Source organism: Macaca mulatta, chromosome 20 (assembly GCF_049350105.2).
Source record: "Macaca mulatta isolate MMU2019108-1 chromosome 20, T2T-MMU8v2.0, whole genome shotgun sequence".
Taxonomy (NCBI): domain Eukaryota; kingdom Metazoa; phylum Chordata; class Mammalia; order Primates; family Cercopithecidae; genus Macaca; species Macaca mulatta.
In genome coordinates, this window is record NC_133425.1 from 42,226,506 (window position 1) to 42,248,406 (window position 21,901).

At 36.9% G+C, this 21,901-nt stretch overlaps 1 protein-coding gene across 3 annotated transcripts in view; it reads right to left on the reverse strand.

The window, feature by feature from the left end:
* Window positions 1-5,422: 5,422 nt before the first annotated feature.
* The window catches only part of C20H16orf87 (chromosome 20 C16orf87 homolog), a 32,196-nt gene continuing 15,717 nt past the window's right edge, over window positions 5,423-21,901 (reverse strand). Inside the window, 2 exon segments of one of the 3 annotated variants that reach the window (NM_001194607.2) lie at window positions 5,423-6,738; window positions 13,590-13,772. In NM_001194607.2, coding sequence (NP_001181536.1) covers window positions 6,620-6,738; window positions 13,590-13,772 — 302 coding nt within the window. In that variant the 3' untranslated portion in view covers window positions 5,423-6,619. 3 annotated transcript variants of the gene reach the window in all.

A 21,901-nucleotide genomic window follows, 5' to 3' on the forward strand; every position in this document is an offset into this window, starting at 1 on the left:
GCTGGAGTGCAGTGGCGCGATCTCGGCTCACTGCAAGCTCCGCCTCCCGGGTTCACGCCATTCTCCTGCCTCAGCCTCCCGAGTAGCTGGGACTACAGGCGCCCACAACCGCGCCCGGCTAATTTTTTGTATTTTTAGTAGAGACGAGGTTTCACTGTGGTCTCGATCTCCTGACCTTGTGATCCGCCCGCCTCGGCCTCCCAAAGTGCTGGGATTACAGGCGTGAGCCACCGCGCCCGGCCGCCAGGCTGGTCTTGAACTCCTGACCTCGTGATCCACCCAACTCGGACTCCCATAGTGCTGGGATTACAGGCGTGAGCCACTGTGCGCAGCCCAGAAATAATTTTAATGAATGTAATAAATTTTAATAAATAATAATAAAGATCTGTACCCTGAAAACTATAAAACATTGATGAAAGAAACCGAAGACACAAAAAAAGGAAAGATATCCCATGTTCATAGATTTGAAGAATACTACTTAAATGTCCATACTAACCAAAATGATACAGATTCAACACAACTCCTATCAAAATTCCAATGACATTCTTCACAGAAAAAAAACAAACAAAAACTTAAAAACACAAAAGATCCCAAATAGCAAAACCAATCTTGACAAAGGAAAACAAAGTTGGAGGCATCACAATTCATGATTTCAAATTATATTACAAAGCTAATCAAAACAGTATGGTACTAGCATAAAAACAGACACGTACACCAATGGAAAAGAACAGCAAGTCCAGAAACAAACCCAATCATGTATGTTCAAATAATTTTCTACAAGGCCACCAAGAAGACACAATGGAAAAACGATAGTATCATCAACAAATGGTGTTGGGAAAACAGGCTATCCATACGCAAAAGAGCTACACTAGACCCTTACCTTACACCATATATAAAAAATCAACTCAAAATGGATTAAAAACCTAAACCTAAGACCAGAAATCATAAAACTACTAGAAGAAAACAGGTAACAAGCTAGAAAAACTCCTGGATATTGGCCTTGGCTATGATTTTTTGAATATTACACCAAAAGCACAGGCAACAAAAAGCAGAAACAAGCGAGACTACATCAAACTAACAAGCTTCTACACAGCAAAGGAAACAATCAAGAGTGAAGAGATAATCTGTTGAATGGGAGGACATATTTGCAAATGGGAGCACATACATCTAAGGGATTAATATCCAAAATACATAAGTAATTCAAACAACTCAATAGCAAGAAAATAACCCAATTTAAAAATGGGCAAAGCTTCTGAATAGACATTTCTTTTTTTTTTTTTTTCTGAGACAGAGTCTCGCTGTCGCCCAGGCTGGAATGCAGTGGCCGGATCTCAGCTCACTGCAAGCTCCACCTCCCAGGTCTACACCATTCTCCTGCCTCAGCCTCCCGAGTAGCTGGGACTACAGGTGCCCGCCACCTTGCCCGGCTAGTTTTTTGTGTTTTTTTAGTAGAGACGGGGTTTCACCATGTTAGCCAGGCTGGTCTCGATCTCCTGACCTCGTAATCTGCCCGTCTCGGCCTCCCAAAGTGCTGGGATTACAGGCTTATGCCACCGTGCCCGGCCTAAATATTTCTTTAAAAGGAGACATACAAATGGTGTACACATATATGAAAAAGTGCTCAGCGTCAGTAATCATCAGGGAAATGTAAATCAAAACAATAATATCAGCTCACACCTGTCAGGATGGCTATTATTAAAAAGACAAAAAATAACAAGTGTTGGTCAGGATGTGCAGAAACAGAAACTCCTGTATACTGTTGGTAGGAATGTAAACTAGTACAGCCATTAGGAAAATGGTATGGAGGTTCATCAAAAAACTAAAAATAGAACTACCTTATGATCCAGCAATCCCATTTTTTGGGTATATATCCAAGGAAATGAAGTCAGTACGTTAAAGAGATATCTGCACTCCCATTTTCATTGTAGCATTATTCACAATAGTCAAGATACAAAATCAATGTAAGTGTTCAACAGATGAATGGATAAAGAAAATGTAGTATATACACACAGTAGAATACTCTTTAGCCATTAAAAAGGAAATCCTGCCATTTATGACAATATGGATGAAACTGGTGAATATTAAGTGAAATAAGCCAGGCACAAAAAAATAAGTATTTTATAATCTCACTTACATGTGGAATCTAAAAAAGTCAAACTGACAGAAACAGAGAGTAGAATGGTGGTTATCAGTGGTGAGGGAGGGGAGCTAGGAAGATGCTGGTCAAATGAAACAAACTTTCAGTTAGGAAGCATAAGTTCAAGAGATCAATTATACAGCATATCGACAATAGTTAATAACATATTGGATACTTGAAAATTGCCAAGAGAATTGTTCTAGCCACAAAAAATGGTAAGTATACACGATAATGCGTATGTTCATTATCTTTACTTTAGACATCCTACAATGTGAACATACATATTGAAACATCATGTTGTATACAATATACAATTTTGTCAACTGAAATAATTTATTAAAATAAAACAAATGAACAGAGGTTCTGAGATCAGTGAGATAATACCAAAGAGTCTAACACTTGCATCACTGGAGTCTAAGAGGGAGAAAGTAGAGCAGAAAATATATGAATGGCTTAAAACTTTACATATTTGATGAAAGGCATAAACTTACATTTAAGCTCAACAAATCCCAAAGAAAATAAATTCAAACACCCAGGCATATCATAATCAAACCAATAAAAACCAAAGACAAAGATTCCTGAAAATACTCTGAAAAAAATAATAGGTTTCATATAGGGGAATTATTACTTTAATGGCTGCATATTTCTCATCAGAAACCATGGAGGCTGAAAGAACAGAACTGTCAACACAGTATTTTATATCCAGCAAAAATATCTTTCACGAATTAAGGCAAAATAAAGACATTCTCAGATGAAGAAAAATTAAGAGAATTAAATGTCAATAGACTTGCACTAAAAGAAATTTTCCAGATGTAAAGGACTGATACCGATGTAAACTTGGAACATCAATAATTAAAGAAGATAAATACAAATGAAAAATATTGTGGTAAATGTGATAGACTGTTTTCCTGTTGGGTTCTTAAAAATATCTATGATAGTTGTAAGGAAAAAAGACATTGTCTGATGAGTCTTATTTTTTATTTTTATTTTTTGAGACCCAGCGTCTAGCTCTGTCGCCCAGGCTGGAGTGGAGTGCAGTAGAGTGATCTTGGCTCACTGCAACCTCTGCCTCCTGGGCTCAAGTAATCCTCCCACTTCAGCCTCCTGAGTAGCTGGGACTACAGGAACATGCCACCACGCCTAGCTAATTTTGTGTATTTTTTGTAGAGACGGGGTTTCACCATGTTGTCCAGGCTGGTCTCGAACTCCTGGACTCAAGCAATCTGCTCGCCTCGGCCTCCCAGTCCTGTTTGAAACTCACTCACTGCATCACTCACTGCAGCCTCGAACTCCTGGGCTCAAGTGATCCTTTAGCTTCAGCTGCCTAGTAGCTGGAACCACCACACCCAGCTAATTTTACTTTTTGTAGAGACGCGGTCTCACCACGTTGCCCAAGCTGGTCTCAAACTCCTGGCTTCAAACAACTCTCCTGCCTTGGCCTCCCAAAGTGTTGGGATTACAGGTGTAAGCCACCATGCCCAGCCAATTAATACTTTATATAAAAGAAGTAAAGAGCTTAATTTTTCTAAATTTAAGACAAACATGCAGATTAAAAGGCAAGCCAAAATTAAATATTGCCAAGTCATTTTAATGGTCAGAATTAGAGAATCAAGTGCAATTACTAGAGTTGAAGAAGTCAAATATTTTTCAATTTGAAATCTTATCTGAGGGAAAACACTATCTGATTACTTTTAGGAAGCAACCCGGAGTTCATACTGACCTTTTCTTTTCCCTTAAGTATTTCTGAAATTTAAAGAAATAAGAATAGATTCTGGCTAAATTTTCAGGTCATTTGCAATTTTAAATTTTCTCATCATAAACCGCTTCAAGCTCTTTGATCACTTCCACTGATTACTACACAAGAAATAATTTGCAGAGTTTCCCTTTTATATCTTTTACATTTAAATACAAGAAAATGCCCATAAAAATCTAAGAAATGTTCATTTCAAAAACTAACAAAATCAAACTATAAGTATTAAAGTGCCCACAAAACCATTTTGGAATACCATGGAATTGAGTGAGGCAGGGAGTAACAACTCTCAAACTACTTTTATTTAATCTTACTTATATATTTAAGAATAAATCATCTTCAACAGACCTAATCTACTTGTGGAATCATTTCAAGGTATTCTGAATAATCACATCATTTATAGATATCAGAGCAGAACAAATTGGATTAAATAAAGAACTATAATTATACTCTTAGGACATTTGCTGATGACAGAGGTTTCTCTGACACCAGTGACAAAGTAATATTTTCTGAAACCATTACGACATGCCTAGACAAATTAAATTTTTTAGCTTTATAACAAGAAAGCTCATAAATGTATCTCAGAGCATACAATTTTTTGGAAAATTGGTTAAACAGGTTATGTCACAGAGGAAACCTAATTTGCCTCTCTGCCAAGGAAATTTTTAAATAAGCCAATAATTTAACATTATGAGATCTGAAGTAATTACTTTTCTACATGGCAAGCTCCAGCCCAGTCACCAGTACCTCCTTTACCATATCCAATGAATATTTTAACATGACTTCCCTCTAATGGTCTTCAGCTTTACATGGATAGACTCTGACATCGGTAATTCCTTAGAGAGGTGCTTATTCCACAAGCTGCTCTTGCTTTTTCTGAGGACATATATATATATATACAAGCGTTTTTAGATATTAATCATTTTTAAGTTTTTTTGCTTAAAATCAAAAGTTTCCTTACAGTATGTTTCAAAGATAAAATCACATTACATTATTGGGGAAACTACTAGCTAAGACTCTAAAATGCATACAAGGCTGGGTGCAGTGGCTCATGCCTGTAATCCCAGCACTTTGGGAAGCCAAGGCAGGCGGATCACTTAAGGCCAGGAGTTTGAGACCAGCCTGGCCAACATGGTGAGACCCCATCTGTACTAAAAATACAAAAAAAAAAAAAAAAATTGGCCGGGCCTGGTGGCGCTCGCCTCTAATCACAGCTACTCAGAACACTGAGGCATGAGAATCACTTGAACCCAGGAGGCAGAAGTTGCATGAGCTGAGATAGTGTCACTGCACTCCAGCCTGGGTGACAGAGCAAGACTCTATGTCTCCTAAATAAATAAATAAAATGCATACAAAATAGCTGCAGTAGTACCTGCAGACAGATACAGAATTAAAGGAAAAGGAATCCTTAGGAAAATTCTATATCCTATCTAGAGTACCTCTTAAGCTCCCTCTGCTGGTTACCATTTAAATAAAGTAGGAAAAATGTTCCTTTTTTCTTTGAGGGGGTGATGGGAGATGCAGGATGAAGGATGAAGTTGATAATGTTACTACTAAAATTGAAAGGAGATTCTCTTAAAAGGGGGCTAAATCTAACTGATGACTATCTTCTGTAAGAAGGCTTTAAAAGGATTTCCAAACAGATTGGGGGAAGAGGGACTGAAAATAAGGGGAGTGACTGCCAAGTTTGAATATGTTAATCATTAAATTGATATGCCAAAATGCAAAAGCATTTAGTATAAATCAGCTATAAATGATTATAACTTAACACTAGAAAAATTAAGAATTTAAATGTATTTCACAAACTTCACCAGAACAAAAAATTTTTATCACACTATTTAATCTACTTAGTTTCAATATTAAGGTTTATTTTTTCTTCCAGAGTGAAAGTAACAATTTAAATAATTATCAGGATGTATAAACGAATATCCATTCAGATAAAACATTACTGCTTAAAAGTGGCTATCTAAGAAATATTTTGCATGTAATAAATATATTTCATGTTTAGGTTAACAGGCACCATCTTGAGAGCAGAAGTTTTTTTTTTTTAACTAATAAATAAATTACATTCAAAAAAACAAGGTGTTTATATCTGAGTATATCATTAAATGTTTTTCTTCATATAGCACCCAAACTTCAAACTGTCTAGAAAGTATCTCCTAAAATATAACTCATACCTTAAGTAATAAAAATAAAGGCCAAGAAAAAAAATCAATTTAAGACAAAATGTACAGTTTATATTCTTAATTCCCCATTCAATAAAATATCAATTGCCAATTTACTAAAAGTAAATGAACTGTATAGATGCAATCTGTTAGCACTGAAAATCTGAAATATATATTTTTAAAAATCACTCTGACAGTATTTAAAATATTGCATCTCTGGTGGCAAACCTGAAAACAATCAAGCATCTTATTACCCTAGTTTTCATACCTACCCCACACCCCATCACTTTTTATCCTTTACATCCATCCAGCATTTTTTTTTTTTTTTTTGGCAAATACACTTACTTATATCCCAAACACAAAACACTGACAATACTCCTTGGTAAACAAGGAAATCCCAGAACAGTCCAAGCCTACACAGCTTGTGTGGCACAGGCTAAATGACAGGAGAGAAACAATCAATGGCCCTTATTGATGCAGTCAGAATGCTCCTGAGAGTCCGTAACTGTTTGAGAATTTGCTGATGTAATCCTGACAGAAGTTTCAGCAGGTTTGGCAGACCAAGTATCAGAGAATAAGTCTTTGATTGATAATTTTTCTATTTATTTCTGCCAAGGCGACTGAAAACACGAAAGCCTTTTCATCAGACAGGTTAGCATAGATGTCAATTTCCTTTTCCTGTTTCTCTGTTAAAAGAAAAAGGGAAAGTTTAATACAAAGGCAGTAGATGCAGTAAATTTAAATTTTTTAAAGCTTTCAAGTATTTCTTTAAATGACAGTATTATATATAATACTACAATATACATTAAATGTTACTATGCTACTGAACTAAAAAGTTTTTTAAATTATACAAAGGAGTTACCGAAATGAAGATTAAATGAAGACAATATATATTTCTATACACAGGTGATCTAACAGCTACATCATTTCTCTAAGAGCCTCATACATTTCTATCTCCTCACTGTCTCAATCAAAATGAATTTTCTCTGCTAGACAAAATTCACTCTGAGAGATGGTCCCCTTCTGAACATCAATGGTCACTTTATGAATACATTAACATACTCATCTTCATCTTCTTATACAGGAAATAACATTTATTTCTATCTTTCCCCTCTCGTTTACAAATGTAATCCAAGTTCACAGAAAATTTGAAAAAGAAAATAAAAATCACTCATAATCTCATGAGTCAGCAAAAATCACAATTAACATCTTGGTATGTATTCTTCCAAGTTACTTTTTCAGGATCCCCTGATTCTATTTTTATTTTGTTTTGACATTCTAATCAAAGTTAAATGCATATAATTTACAATCAAATCATTTTTATAAAACTTGTTAAACAGAAGTCCTTTGACCCATGCACATTTCCCATTCTCCAAATGCAACTACTTTTTTTGTGACTTTTTTTTTCCAGTTGTTCCTTTTTGCTTTTACAAAAACAAATCTCTAAGTAACATTTGTATAAGATGCTACTTCAGGGTTTTAGGCATTACTGATTCACTTTCCCCCACGGAAAATAAGGGTTACACTGTTTTGCATCTCTTGCCCCAGTAAACACTCTGCCCATCCCTCATCTTCTCACTATAGTTCAATCAGAACTTCAGTAACATCAATTTTCAATGATTACATTATTATGCCTACGGTAAGTGATTCCACTTTTCCTTTACATTGTTTTCCCTGAAGTGATTCTCTTTTTACTTGCTTAGTTCTCATTTCTAACTCAACCCAAAGTCTTTCCTAGTTGTATAAATTTTTCAGGATGTTTATACATATAAGGTATTTTATCATTTTTATCTTGTGGAAGAAATCTCTCCAAGTCTTCTAACCTGCTCCAGTATGAAATGGTTGCTCTCTAGGCCTACTGCACAATTATCATCTTGTGCTCTTTCATCAGCATCATGCTGGAGACTCTCATCTCTAGAGGCGGGTGGACCCACCTTTGTCTTGAATCCAAAGATCCTTTCTTGGTTTACTTCCTTATTTTGGTAGCAGGTAACTTATAGGGGCTTCCTGAGAAAGGGAGTATTGGCAGCAAATTTTTTGAGACCCTGAATGTCAGAAAATATATTTAGTCTACCTTCACATTGATTCATGGTTTGACTGAGTATAGACTTGTAGGTTTCCGCTTAGAACTGTGAAGGCAGTAAATTGTCTTCTGACTACTGGTGCCACTGTTGAGAAAACCCAATACCTTTTTTACAGTTATTTTTTAAATCAATGATAAATTTACATAGAGTGAAATACACAGATTCTGTATGTGTTCAACTGGAGGAGTTCTGACAAACATATACAAACATGTAACCCATGTCACAATCAACATATAACAAATTTCCTCCAGAAATCCCTCATGCTTCTTTCCAGCCAATCCCTCTCTACACCTACAAGCAACCATTGTTCTGATTTCTATTACCATAGAATCATTCTGTCTGTTCCTAAACTTCACATAAATGGCATCATATATAGTATGTACTCTTTTGTGTCTAGCTTATTTTGCTCAACATGTTTTTGACATTCATTGATGCTATTCATATATCAGTAGTTTGTTCTTTGCTGGACAATATTCCATTGTATTAGTTCCAACATCATTTCGCTTTTCTTTTTTCTGAAAACCTGAGGAATTTTCTTTAACCAAAGAGATATGAGATATAATGACAAACTCTGGCATAATTTATCTTTTTAACCATCCGTTAGACTGGGAATTTGTAGGCCCTTTTAACAAAGAAACTAAATGTCCTTCAGGTTGGGAAAATTTTCTTGAATAAATAATTGTCATTGTTAAAGTCATTGATGACTTCCTTCTCCTCCATCTTCCATGTTCCTTATCTGAAACTTCAGTTATTTACAGATGTCAGACCTCACACTGGTCCTCTAAATTTATGGTTTCCATTCTGTGTTTTCCATCTCTTTTCAATTGATATACTTTCTGGAACCTTTCTTCAATTTTATCTTTAAGCCTTTTATTAAAGTCGTTCATTTCTGTGTATCATCTATGTCTTGGGGTTTTTTTGGGAATATTTTAAAGCTCATATTCCAACTGGCTTTTTGACCTCTGCAATTTCCTTTTAAATATCATCTTGTTCGTTTTATAATTACAATTACTTCTTTTGCTAAAGATATTAATAATAGTTTATAGTTTTTCTTTTCCCTGCAAAAACTTTTTGTTTTCCAGGTTATTTTTTCTCTCCTGTTGATTTGGTCTTAGCCTTTCAAACTATAATATACACTTTCTTCCAGATATCTGGGTAATTCTTGGCAATATGCTCATATATAGGAGAGTGACCAAAGAAGCTGATTAGAAACATTTACACATATGTGGAGCTTGACTGTAGTCATCAGATTAGGATGATCCAATTAGGCCACTTCTCTGTGAATCTCTAATGAGCGTATCTTTATTTGGGGCCTTTTCTCTTGGATCCTTCAGATTCTCTAGAGAAGATATGTTCCATCTTTTTTTTTACCTGGACGCTAATAAGCCAAACTCAAGAACTCAGTATTTACTATGTCCTATTTTCACCTAGGCTTCCTGATCTTAACATGGTATCCTGGTTATCAACAGACACCTGGTGTTCCTGAGACCAAAGACTGTATTATTTATCTTTTTCAAAGGATAAAGTTGGGGGATAAGAGGGTAAACAGTCCTAGTGGGCTATTCATAAAAAGACTTGCAAACAATCTTCTCATTTTTAGCCTCAATTCCACTTCTACTTCCAGACATAACTGATACACAAATTTCCTGACTTTTAGGTAATTGTGTAATAAAAATCAGTTTCTTTCTTAGATTTCCCCAAAGGAGTTTAGAGCTAGATGTGTTTCTTCAATCCACCATCTTCAGCTTGAAGTCTACATTCATTCTTTTTTTTTTTTTTTTTTTTTCCCGAGACAGAGCTAGCTCTGTCACCAGGCTGGGCAATGATGCGATCTCAACTCACTGCAACCTCTGCCTCCTGGGCTCAAGCGATTCTCCTGCCTCCCAAGTAGCTGGGACTACAGACGCACACCACCACACCTGGTTAATTTTTTTTTTTTTTTTGTATTTTTAGTAGAGACAGGGTTTCACCATGTTGGCCAGAACGGTCTCGATCTCTTGACCTCGTGATCCACCCGCCTCCGCCTCCCAAAGTGCTGGGATTACAGGCATGAGCCATCACACCCGACCCATTCATTCTTAAGTTCATTAATATGATGTTCAGAATTGCCTAACATATTTTAATCAGTCAAAATGTCACTTCTATAATATCCAGAATACCCTTATATATAAAATGAAGACTTACATCAGACTAACAAAAATTATTATTTAATGATTTGTTTTTATGACTTTATAAAGATATATTATTACGATGATGTCTAACAAGCTTTCCTTTTCCATTCTTCCTTCTTATTCGGTTTCAAAATAGAAGTCATTTTTTTCCCCTTTGGACCTCTCATCTGACTAGATAGAAAAGTCCATTTTTAAGTTAGGTTTTTTAGACACATTGTCAGGTTTTCCTTAATTCACGTGTTAAAGTTAAAACTTGCTTCAAATTTTTCAAATGCTCTAAGAGCAAGGAAACAATAAAAACCAACGAAATAGCTATTTAGCACTAAGAAGCATATCCAAGAAATCTATTCTAAAACACCGACATTGGCCGGGCGCGGTGGCTCAAGCCTGTAATCCCAGCACGTTGGGAGGCCAAGACGGGCGGATCACGAGGTCAGCAGACCGAGACCATCCTGGCGAACATGGTGAAACCCCGTCTCTACTAAAAAATACAAAAAATTAGCCGGGCGAGGTGGTGGGCGCCTGTAGTCCCAGCTACTCGGGAAGGCTGATGCAGGAGAATGGCGTAAACCCGGGAGGCGGAGCTTGCAGTGAACCGAGATCCGGCCACTGCACTTCAGCCTGGGCGACAGAGCGAGACTCCATCTCAAAAAAAAAAAAAAAAAAAAAAAACACAGACATTTCAAAAGTTCATGTTAGGCTGGTACAAAAGTAAAACGACAATTACTTCTGCACCAGTCTAATGGTTCTTGTCCATATTATATTTAAGAGTACAATGGTTTACAACAAAGATTGGCAAACTAGGCCAAGTGCAGTGGCTCATGCATGCCTGCAATCCCAGCACTTTGGAAGGCCAAACTGAAAGGATCACTTGAGCCCAGGAATTTGAGACCAGCCTGGGCAACATAGTGAGACCTCATTTATACCAAAAGTAAAAAAAAATTAGCCTGGCGTGGTGGCGTGCACCTCTAGTCCCAACTACTTGGAAGGCTGAGGCAGGAGGATCACTTGAGCCCAGGAGTTTGAGGCTGCAGTAAGCCATGATCACTCCACTGCACTTCAGCCTGGGTAACAGAGTGAGAGACCTTATCTCAGAAGGAAAAAAAAAAAAAAAAGCAAGGAAAGAAAAAGAAAGAAAGAGATTGGCAAACTATAGTACAAGTACCAAATGTGGCCCACCACCTGCTTTATAAAGTATTACTGGAACACAGGCATGCCCATTTATTTATGCATGGTTTATGGCTGCTTTCCAGCTAAAATGGCAGAGCTGAGTAGTTGTGAGAGAGAGTATGGCCCACAAAGCCTAAAACATTTACTCTCTGGCTCTTTACAGAAAAAGTGTAATGACTTCACGGTCTACGTAAGATTCCAGTTTGTACTACAAAAACTAATTTAAGCAATTTCCTGCAATTTGCATCAAAAACAAATAAATTAAAAGCATATATTACTGTAGAAATAGCTTTCCTAAAATTTGTCTGTAATAAACAGAAAATGCCTAAAAAATATTTACAGCCAAATAATGCTTCCTTTTTCAAGTAATCATGAAATAAAAGCTGAAATCCGGCATATATACAGTTCTACCACAAGTATACAGATTTCATTTCCCCAGCTAAAGACTGTCATTATCTGCTTTCTCATCTCCTCTCACCCACCACCAGAAGCATTCTTTTCTTTCAGCTGCATTCCCTCTACTTCAACTGAAAAGAATGTTGTTTTCTGAGCCAGGCAGTAGTTCTCTCTTTTCCTTTTTCTCTGTTGACTTTTCTTTACCTAGTTTCCCTTCTAAAATAATCCTTGACATAGGTTTTCTGCACCCTATTGTTAAAGAAACATTCACATTGAATAAATAACTCAAACCCTCTGGAAGAGCATAATAGAAAGAAAGAGAAAAGCAGTAAAATTACCCAAGGAATAAGAAGTACCTCAGCACAGCCTTCCTAGAATACAGTAAAAAATGATATAAATCTTATTCCTTTAGCCATACAATAGTAAGACACCTTTAACTTTGATAAAAGCTAGGAATGGCTATACTGGTAAAGCTGTTTTCTAGCAATAGTAACTTTATTCAAATAAAAGCACATAAAGCAGAGAGAAATAGTGAACTGGTAGAATGTTCTCATTGTCTAAAATAAGTGAAATTTACATTTATACAAAAAGCACTTGAGTAAGACAGAACATCTGAAAAGCAAAGCATAACTCACAAATAGTGTAAGAAATTATAAATGCATTTCAATGAAGATGAAATCATTTTGATAGAGGTTTTTAAAGCACAATAAAGAGCAACTATCCCTTTTTTAAATTAACTCCTGGCTTGAAAGTCTCAATTTTAAAAAGATACTTGTGGACATATAGAGGTTCATTATACTATTTTCTCTACTCTTGCATATGATGAAATTTTCCATAAGTTTTTAAAAAGATGTATACATCAAAGAAAAAGAGAAACTGAAGTTTTAATGTCTAAAAACAAGTTATTGGTAGATATTTGTCAGAAGAAAGGAGAAGACCTGTAAGGAGAAAAAGAAATATACTCTGGACCAAGAATTCATCTACACAAAAGCTGCCTCAGAGCAGGAAGCACACAAATCGCCCAATAAGCAGTTAAAAACTCCACCAAGAACACTTTCAATAGTAAAAGTTTAAAACTCACAGTATAACAGTTTGAAATAGTCTTAACAGAACTCAGACTTGTCTTAAAAAGACAAAAAAAAAAAAAGGTCCCAAGACTGGGAAGCCGAGGAGGGCAGATTGCTTGAGCCCAGAAGTTCAAGACTAGCCTGGGCAACATGGTGAAACCCCCTCTACAAAAAAATTAGCTAGGCATGATGGTGCACACCTGTAGTCCTAGCTATTCAGGCGGCTGAGGGAGAATCACCTGAGCCCTGGAGGTTGAGGCTGCAGTGAGCCATGATTGCACCACTGCACTCCAGCCTGGGTGACAGAGCAAGACCCTGTCTCAAAAAGGAAAAAAAAGAAGGTACAATCATTTTAACAGGCTTCTCCAGGATGTCATATACAAATCACCTTTGAACTCTATTATCATCAGTTTATAGCAAGGTAAATTTTACCTAACTAAGCCTTTAGGTTTCCAATAAGAATTAAATTCCTGTGATTAAAAAAATAATAAGCATCCACCATAGAGGAAATGCTTTCAAACTAAAATATGAGTTGTGATTTTAAGTCCAGGAACTCAATGCCTCCACTTTCTTCACTACTACCTAATTAAGATCCCAGATCAATTTAATACTTGGAAAAAAAAAAAAAACTGCTTGATTTATTTCATACCTCTTTCTTCCTCATGCTTTTTGGCAGATGCACTTTTAGGTCTTCCTCTTCCTCGTCTGATATGATCTGAATGGCTGTTACTTCGAGACCTCTTTCTGTTTTCTAAATCTTTATTTACTGTAGAATTTATCTTCTCTCTCCTAACTCTCTCTGTTCGCCTCCTCTTGGCCTCATGCTTGTTTTCTGTATGGATGAATAAAAGTGATATATTTTAGGGCTTAGCAAGAACTGTTTGCCCAAGTTCTCATTGTCTTTCTTTTTCTTTCTAAATAGCACTACAGTATGCTTCCTGGCATATTTCATAGAACTACAACCATAACATGTATGTCTCCCCCACACCCACATAAGAAAAAAAGAAATTCAATGGAATTCAGATCGCAATAACACATGAAGTAGGAGGAATCTTGGAAGAGAAAACAAGTTTCTTCATTTGGCAGCTTAAATTTCAGCCTCTACAAGTTCACACAATTCCATAGCAACCTGTCTGCCTTTTTCTTCCTGTTTACAAGCTAAAAGTAGTGAAATATTAATAAAAGAAAAGAAAATTCCATACCTTTTTGCCCTCTACCTGAATTAAAGATTAAAATACGTGAAATATGCAAAAGTAAAACTGATCTTAAAGACAATATATTAAGCTTACAATAAAAATCAAACAGAAAGCATCCATAACAAATATAAAAACCCTAGGCAAGTGAGTAGTTTTCACTTTAGCCACAGATAAGGTAATTTCTGATATAAGAGCATGTTGCTCCATAAATGGAATAGCAATAGGGAAACTTTACTAAATATGGTGATTTAATTAATGCAAGAAGTCACTCCTCCCACTCTAAACAAATCAAAATGTTGGATAAGACAAACAATAAACTTAAAGAAAAAAATATATATGATACCCTGCTTTAACACATACCTGCAATCAAAAGCAAGAAAGAGAATTCCCCAAATGCCAAAAATCACAGTGGTAAAGGGGCAAAACAAACAGAAAAATTCATATCCAAAGAACTAAAGGGAACAATGTGAAAGACTATAAAATAAGTATGATAATAGACTGCTGTAAAAATGAAAAGTAAAATGTAATATTATCTCCAAATAACATATCCTTGGAGAATTAATCTGAAGTTTCAAATTAGACATATACCAGATAATACAAGAACATTTAATTATCCCAGATTGCAAGAAAGTTATTAAAGACAAACAGGGTGTTGTTAAGACTTGGGCTAACATGAAGAGGTTCCTACTATTATAGGACAATTTGAGTATCAATAAAAATAATAACTGTTAATAGACTGAAATATATCAAGCATATGAATATATTAACATTAAAAACAAAAACTACTTGGCCACCATATGAAGATACTAAAGAAGCAACTCATTACTTTGAAAATTTAAATAAAGGGAAAGAACAAAGCATTTCTTCTGCTTTTTCTATTTAAACTGTGCTACTCACAGGGTAACCAAAGGGCAGATGAAGAGGTTTCTCATGTTAAAGCTAATAAATGAAGAAGGAATGACAGAATCAGAATATCAACACTTTTCAACCTGCAATGAACTAAAGGTTCTAAGCACTGAACATCAGCAGGTACTAACATCACTAAAAGAGAGAGAAGCAGGCCAGGCACGGTGGCTCACGCCCGTAATCCCAGCACTTTGGGTGGCCGAGGTGGGTGGATCACCTGAGGTCAGGAGTTGGAGACCAGCCTGACCAACATGGCGAAACCCCGTCTCTACTAAAAATACAAAATTAGCCGGGCGCGGTGGCTCAAGCCTGTAATCCCAGCACTTTGGGAGGCCGAGACGGGCGGATCACGAGGTCAGGAGATCGAGACCATCCTGGCTAACACGGTGAAACCCCGTCTCTACTAAAAATACAAAAAAACTAGCCGGGCGAGGTGGCGGGCGTCTGTAGTCCCAGCTACTCGGGAGGCTGAGGCAGGAGAATGGCGTGAACCCGGGAGGTGGAGCTTGCAGTGAGCTGAGATCTGGCCACTGCACTCCAGCCTGGGTGACAGAGCAAGACTCCGTCTCAAAAAAAAAAAAAAAACAAAATTAGCTGGGTGTGGTGGCACATGTCTGTAACCCCAGCTACTTGGGAGGCTGAGACAGGAGAATCGCTAGAACCTAGGAGGCAGAGGTTGCAGTGAGCTGAGATTGTGCCATTGTACTCCAGCCTGAGCAACAAAAATGAACTCCATCTCAAAAAAAAAAAAAAAAAAAATTCCAATCTCTCCAGTCCTTAGATCTAACTTACAACTAATAGGAAAAAGAGAAGTTATTCAAGGAATATGTTAACTGACACCATGGGGATACAAACAGCACACACAAATGAACAGGTGATGCCATTTCTTCAACATCTAACTTGCAAGGAAAAAAAGAGAAAATAATAGACAATAAGAGGGTTAAAAAAAAAAATCAGGATCAGTAGCTCATGCCTGTAATCCAAAAGCACTTTAGGCATTTGGGAGGCCGAGGCAAGAGGACTGTTTGAGGTCAGGAGTTTGAGATCAGCCTGGGCCACACAGCAAGACCCTGTCTCAGCCTGGGTGACAAAGTGACACCCTGTTCTTACACAAATGACGGGGCGTGGTGGCTCATGCCTGTAATCCCAGCATCTTGGGAGGCTGAAGGGGGTGGATCACCTGAGGTCAGGAGTTCAACAGCAGCCTAGCCAACATGATGAAACCCCATTTCTGCTAAAAATACACAAATTAGCCAGGCATGGTGGTGTGCACCTGTAGTCCCAGCTACTCAGGAGGCCAAGACACGAGAACTGCTTGAACCCAGGAGGAGAAGGCTGCAGTGAGCTGAAATTGTGCCACTGCATTCTGTCCTGGGTGACAGAGCGAGGCTCTGTCTCAAAAAATAAATAAATAAATAAATAAAGAAGATATCACCCATATGCAATTTGTGGACCTTATTTAAAATCTGTTTTTAAAACTCTAAGATAATTTATGAGAAAAGTGAAAATGTGAACACAAGTTGGATATTTAATAACAAGGAATTATTAATTTTTTATGTTATAATGGCATTGTGCTTACATTTTTTAATGTTCATCTTTTGGAAACATAATGAAATGTTTATAACTGAAATTATATGGGATTTGCTTCAAAATGATGCAAGGGAAGATGTTCAGGATTGTGGATGGGGCAGGGTTGGTCATTTTCTACTTTTGCATATGCTTAGAATTTCTCAAAAAAATAAAGGTTAAGAGAAATAGTGATAAATAAAGCTTTATATAGTATGCCTATTAAAGTCTAACAGTGAATTTAGGTTTGTTCCCCCAGCAACCCAGTCATCTCTGCAAACTTCTTTACAGCCAAACTTCTCAAAAGAGGTGCCTGTACTTCCTGCCTTCAGTTTCTCATCTCCCATTCACTCATCAAATCTATTCCAGTATAGTTCCGATCCCAATGAAACTGATTGTCAAAAACAACAAAAGGACACATGCACACGTATGTTTATTGCGGCACTATTCACAATAGCAAAGATTTGGAACCAACCCAAATGTCCATCAATGATAGACTGGATTAAGAAAATGTGGCACATATACACCATGGAATACTATGCAGCCATAAAAAAGGATGAGTTCATGTCCTTTGTAGGGACATGGATGAAGCTGGAAACCATCATTCTCAGCAAACTATCGCAAGGACAAAAAATCAAACACCACATGTTCTCACTCATAGATGGGAATTGAACAGTGAGAACACTTGGGACACAGGAAGGGGAACATCACACACCGGGGCCTGTCGTGGGGTGGGGGAAAGGGGGAGGGATAGCATTAGGAGATATACCTAATGTAAATGACGAGTTAATGGGTGCAGCACACCAACATGGCATATGTATACATATGTAACAAACCTGCACGTTGTGCACATGTACCCTAAAATTTAAAGTATAATAATTTTTAAAAACACCTGTTATCAAATCTTAATAGACACCTCACTTACCATCTCACACCATCTCTCAAAACTTCAACAAAGATGACTACTACTTTCCTTGAAATTATTTCGCTTGATTCTCAGGCTCCCCTAGTTTCCTCATCTCACCAGCCACTCCTCCTAATCGCCTTTGTTGTGTGCTCTTCCCCCAGGTGCTTTCCCAATCTAATGTCAAAGCCCCAGGATTCTGTCCGGAGGCCTCTTCTCTTACTTAGACTTTGCCTAGATCATCTCATAAACCCACAGCATTAAACACTATTGTTATAATGGCTACAAAGTTTTCACCTTCTGCTTGATTTCTTCCCTAAACTCTAGACTGCCTACCTGACAAATTCACTTGAATGTCTCAAAGGCATTTCAAATTGTATCAAAAAACAACTCTTGATTTGCCCTCTCCCAAATCTGTTACTCCTCCTACTTTCATCATATTAGTAAAAAGCATCACCTGGTTGTACAAGTCAAATAACTTGTAGTCATTTGTGACTCATCTTGCTTCCTGTACCATCGCAAAGGCCCACAGGTACTCCTTGCAAAATATACCCATAATCTCTTCATTTCTCTCCACCTCCATGGGCAACATCCCAGCCAAACCTATTCTCTACATATCAGTCAACATTATCTTAAAAAAAAAAAAAAAATCAAACGGCATAGCTTCCCTTCTAAAGCCTCTCATTAGCTTTTTTTCCATATTTAAAGTAAAAATTCCTTACCAAAGACAAGTCCCCAACAGATCTGGCATTTGCCTCTTTCTCCAGTCTCATGATGCTCATGCTCACCACTTTGCTCACTACACTCCAGACGTGCCTTTCCTTTAATAAAACGAGCTCCTTCCTCCGCTGAGTCTATGTATATGCTAATCCTTCTGCCTAGAATTGTCTTCCCAAGGCTCTTCATGAGATAAGCTTTTTTTTTTTCTTTCAGATATCCATATACAGGTCACTTGCTCTGATTCTCCCAGCCCAAGTCACTTCCTGTAATCTACTACAGCTATAATCTGTTATTTATTTACTTATATGCTCAATACGTCTCCTCCATCAAAATACAGGCTTTATGAAAGTTAGGAATCCTTTGCCTACCTTATTTGCAGAACCTAGAACATTATTTACACAGACTGTTGAATAAATAAAATCGGATAGGACATACATTTACCTCACCACCTTCTCAAAATCCCATTGAATGAGAAGAAACATGGGAAAAGGGGAAGGAGAAAAAGGAAAATATATATGTGGTGCTGGAAACAAGAAAAAGGTACTATTAATGACCCAAAATTACAGAATTTCAGCAAACTGGCAACCTGATGGTTCTGATAATAAACAGCAATAAAATAAACTACAATTCAAAAATAGGAGTAAGTGATAGCTGCTATAGAAGGGAGAGCTGTTCCTCCCAAAGGAGGATTCTCAAGGATAATCCCAGGGCAGGACAAAAAGTATAGTAAGTGAGAGCAGGCCACCAGGTGATCATCAAAATAACTAGAGACTACTGCAGTACAGTTGGGTCTATGTATACAGAGCAACTGACATAAGGAAGCTCTTATGAACAGAGCAATGTGCAAGAGAACTTCAAACCTCCATAACATAGGAAAAAGCCAGCTCCTGACAGGAATGAAATATTGTAAGAGATTTCACATTCCACCCCAGAATGAAGCCTGCCTTATTTTGGCAATAAGGGAATTCACCAGTGTATTGCCTGCTCACCTCCTGCTACTAAACTCCCAGTTATACACTGAAGAGCTCTGTTGTCAAAACAGACATTTAAAACAGTATAGGATATTCACTAAACTTATCTACACTGATAAACCAAGTCCTTCATTTGTATCAAACCAACAGCCAATTAAACATTACTAGCTATAAGAAGAAAATAAAAGTCGAGAGAAGAGCCAAAATAAAACAGGAAGAACAAAGATAGTTCAACAAACAAACAAATAAAATATTCTAATGCATACCTTGAGAGATCTGAAAGGAGATTATCATTAAGAATAAAATTTTTTGCAGAAACAGAAAAACCCATCCTAAAATTCACATGGAATCCCAAGGATTTCCAAATAGCCAAAACAATCTTGAAAAAATTCAAAGTTAAAGGTCCCACACTTCTTGATTTCAAAACTTACTACAAAGCTATAATAATCAAAACAGTATGGTACTGACATAAAGGAATAAAAATAAAGCTCAGACATAAACATATACATACAGTCAAAGGATTTTCAATAGGACTCTGAGACAATTCAAGGTAAAGTACAGTATCTTCCACAAGTTGTAACAGGAAAACTGGGTATCTACACAATGTAGCATAATTCACATTAGCCAAAAAACCCTTATCTTACTCCATACACAAAAATGGATCAAATATCTAAATATAACCACTAAAACCATAAAATTGCTTTAAAAATCTTGGAAAAGCTTCATGACATTGGATTTTGGCAATAATTTCTTGGATATGATACCAAAAGCGAAAGCAAAAGCAATGAAAGAAAAAAAAAACAGGCAAAATGGATTTCATCAAAATTAAACATCTGTGTATCAAAGGACACTATCAACAGAATGAAAAGGCAACACATGGAATGGGAGAAAATATGGGCAAATTATTACAAGATAAGAGATTAGGCCGGGCGCGGTGGCTCAAGCCTGTAATCCCAGCACTTTGGGGGGCTGAGACGGGCGGATCACGAGGTCAGGAGATCGAGACCATCCTGGCTAACACGGTGAAACCCCGTCTCTACTAAAAAAAAATACAAAAAACTAGCCGGGCGTGGTGGCAGGCGCCTGTAGTCCCACCTACTCGGGAGGCTGAGGCAGGAGAATGGCGTAAACCCGGAAGGCGGAGCTTGCAGTGAGCTGAGATCCGGCCACTGCACTCCAGCCTGGGCGACAGAGCGAGACTCCATCTCAAAAAAAAAAAAAAAAAAAAAAAAGAGATTAATATTCAGAATAATATAAAGAACTTACAAGTCAACAACAACAAAAAAATCCCCAATTCAAGAATGGGCAAAGGACTTGAATAGGTATTTCTCCAAAGAAGATATATAAATGGCCACAAAGCACATGCAAAGATGTTCAATATCACATGAATAAGAAATGCAAATCAAAACCACAGCAAGATACCACTTCATACTCACCAGATTATTATAAAAAGCAAAGCAAAACAAAATCAGAAAATAAGTGTTGGTGAGGATGTAGAAAAACTGGAACATCTGTACACTGCTGGTAGAAATGTAAAATGGAGCTGCTATGGAAAACAGTAAAGTCAGTCCTCAAAAAATTAAAATAGAATCAACATATGATCCAACAATTCCTCTGGGCATATACTCAAAAGAAATGAAAGCAGATATCAGGACAGATATTTGTATACCATGCAGCATTATTCACAATAGCAAAAACGTTAAACCAATCCATGTGTCCACTGATTAATACATGAATAAACTAAATATGGCATATACATAAAATGCAATATTATTTAACCTTAAAAAGGAAATTCTCATGCATGTTACAACATGGATGAAACCTTGAGGACACTGTGTTAAGTGAAATAAGCCAGACCCAAAAGGACAAATATTGTATGATTCCATTTACATGAGGTGCCTAGAGCAGTGAAATTCACAGAGAAAGTAGAATGGTGGTTGCCTGGGGCATGGGGGAGAAGGAAATGGCAGTCATTGTTTAATGGGTACAGAGTTTCAGTTTGAAAAAAATAAGTTCCGGAATTGGATGGTAGTGATGGTTAAGAATACAATATGAATGTACTTAATGCCACTAAACTGTACATTTATAAATGGTTAAAATAGTATATTTTGTTATATTTTACCATAATAAAACTATTTTCAAAATTCTATGAAAAAGAAGAAATTAGAAAACAAGATACCCTGCTAAAGTTTAGGTGCTAATAAGCTAAATGGTGGACATGCTTGATGACAAAATTATAGATGTAGAAAGGAAAATCAACAAAATGTCCTGGAATAAAGCAAAAAGACAAAAAGAGAATGTGACAGAAAGTAAAGAAAAATGAAGGAAAGATCCAAGAAACCTAATAGATATCCCTATGACAGAACTGCTAATTATCTACCCATTATTCCTTCTCCCTGTCTTCATTAAGAACAGAATCTTGTTCTGTTAAAGAGGGCAATATGCCTAAAATCGGTATATATTCTCAAGACTCTCCCTGCAGGTGAGGTGGCATCTAGCTCTAGCCAATGACAGGTAAGTGAAACTGGGTAAGGTTTCCAGAAAGATTTTTTCTAGGGAAGAAGCATAGCTGGCATGCCCCTTTGTTTCTCTGCTCTTCCCTCTTCTTCCTTCTTGAAATGTGTATAGGATGCTTAGAGGTGCAATAAGAACTACCTCAGAACAATGAGGGTAAGCCACATCTTCTTAAGGTGGAAGA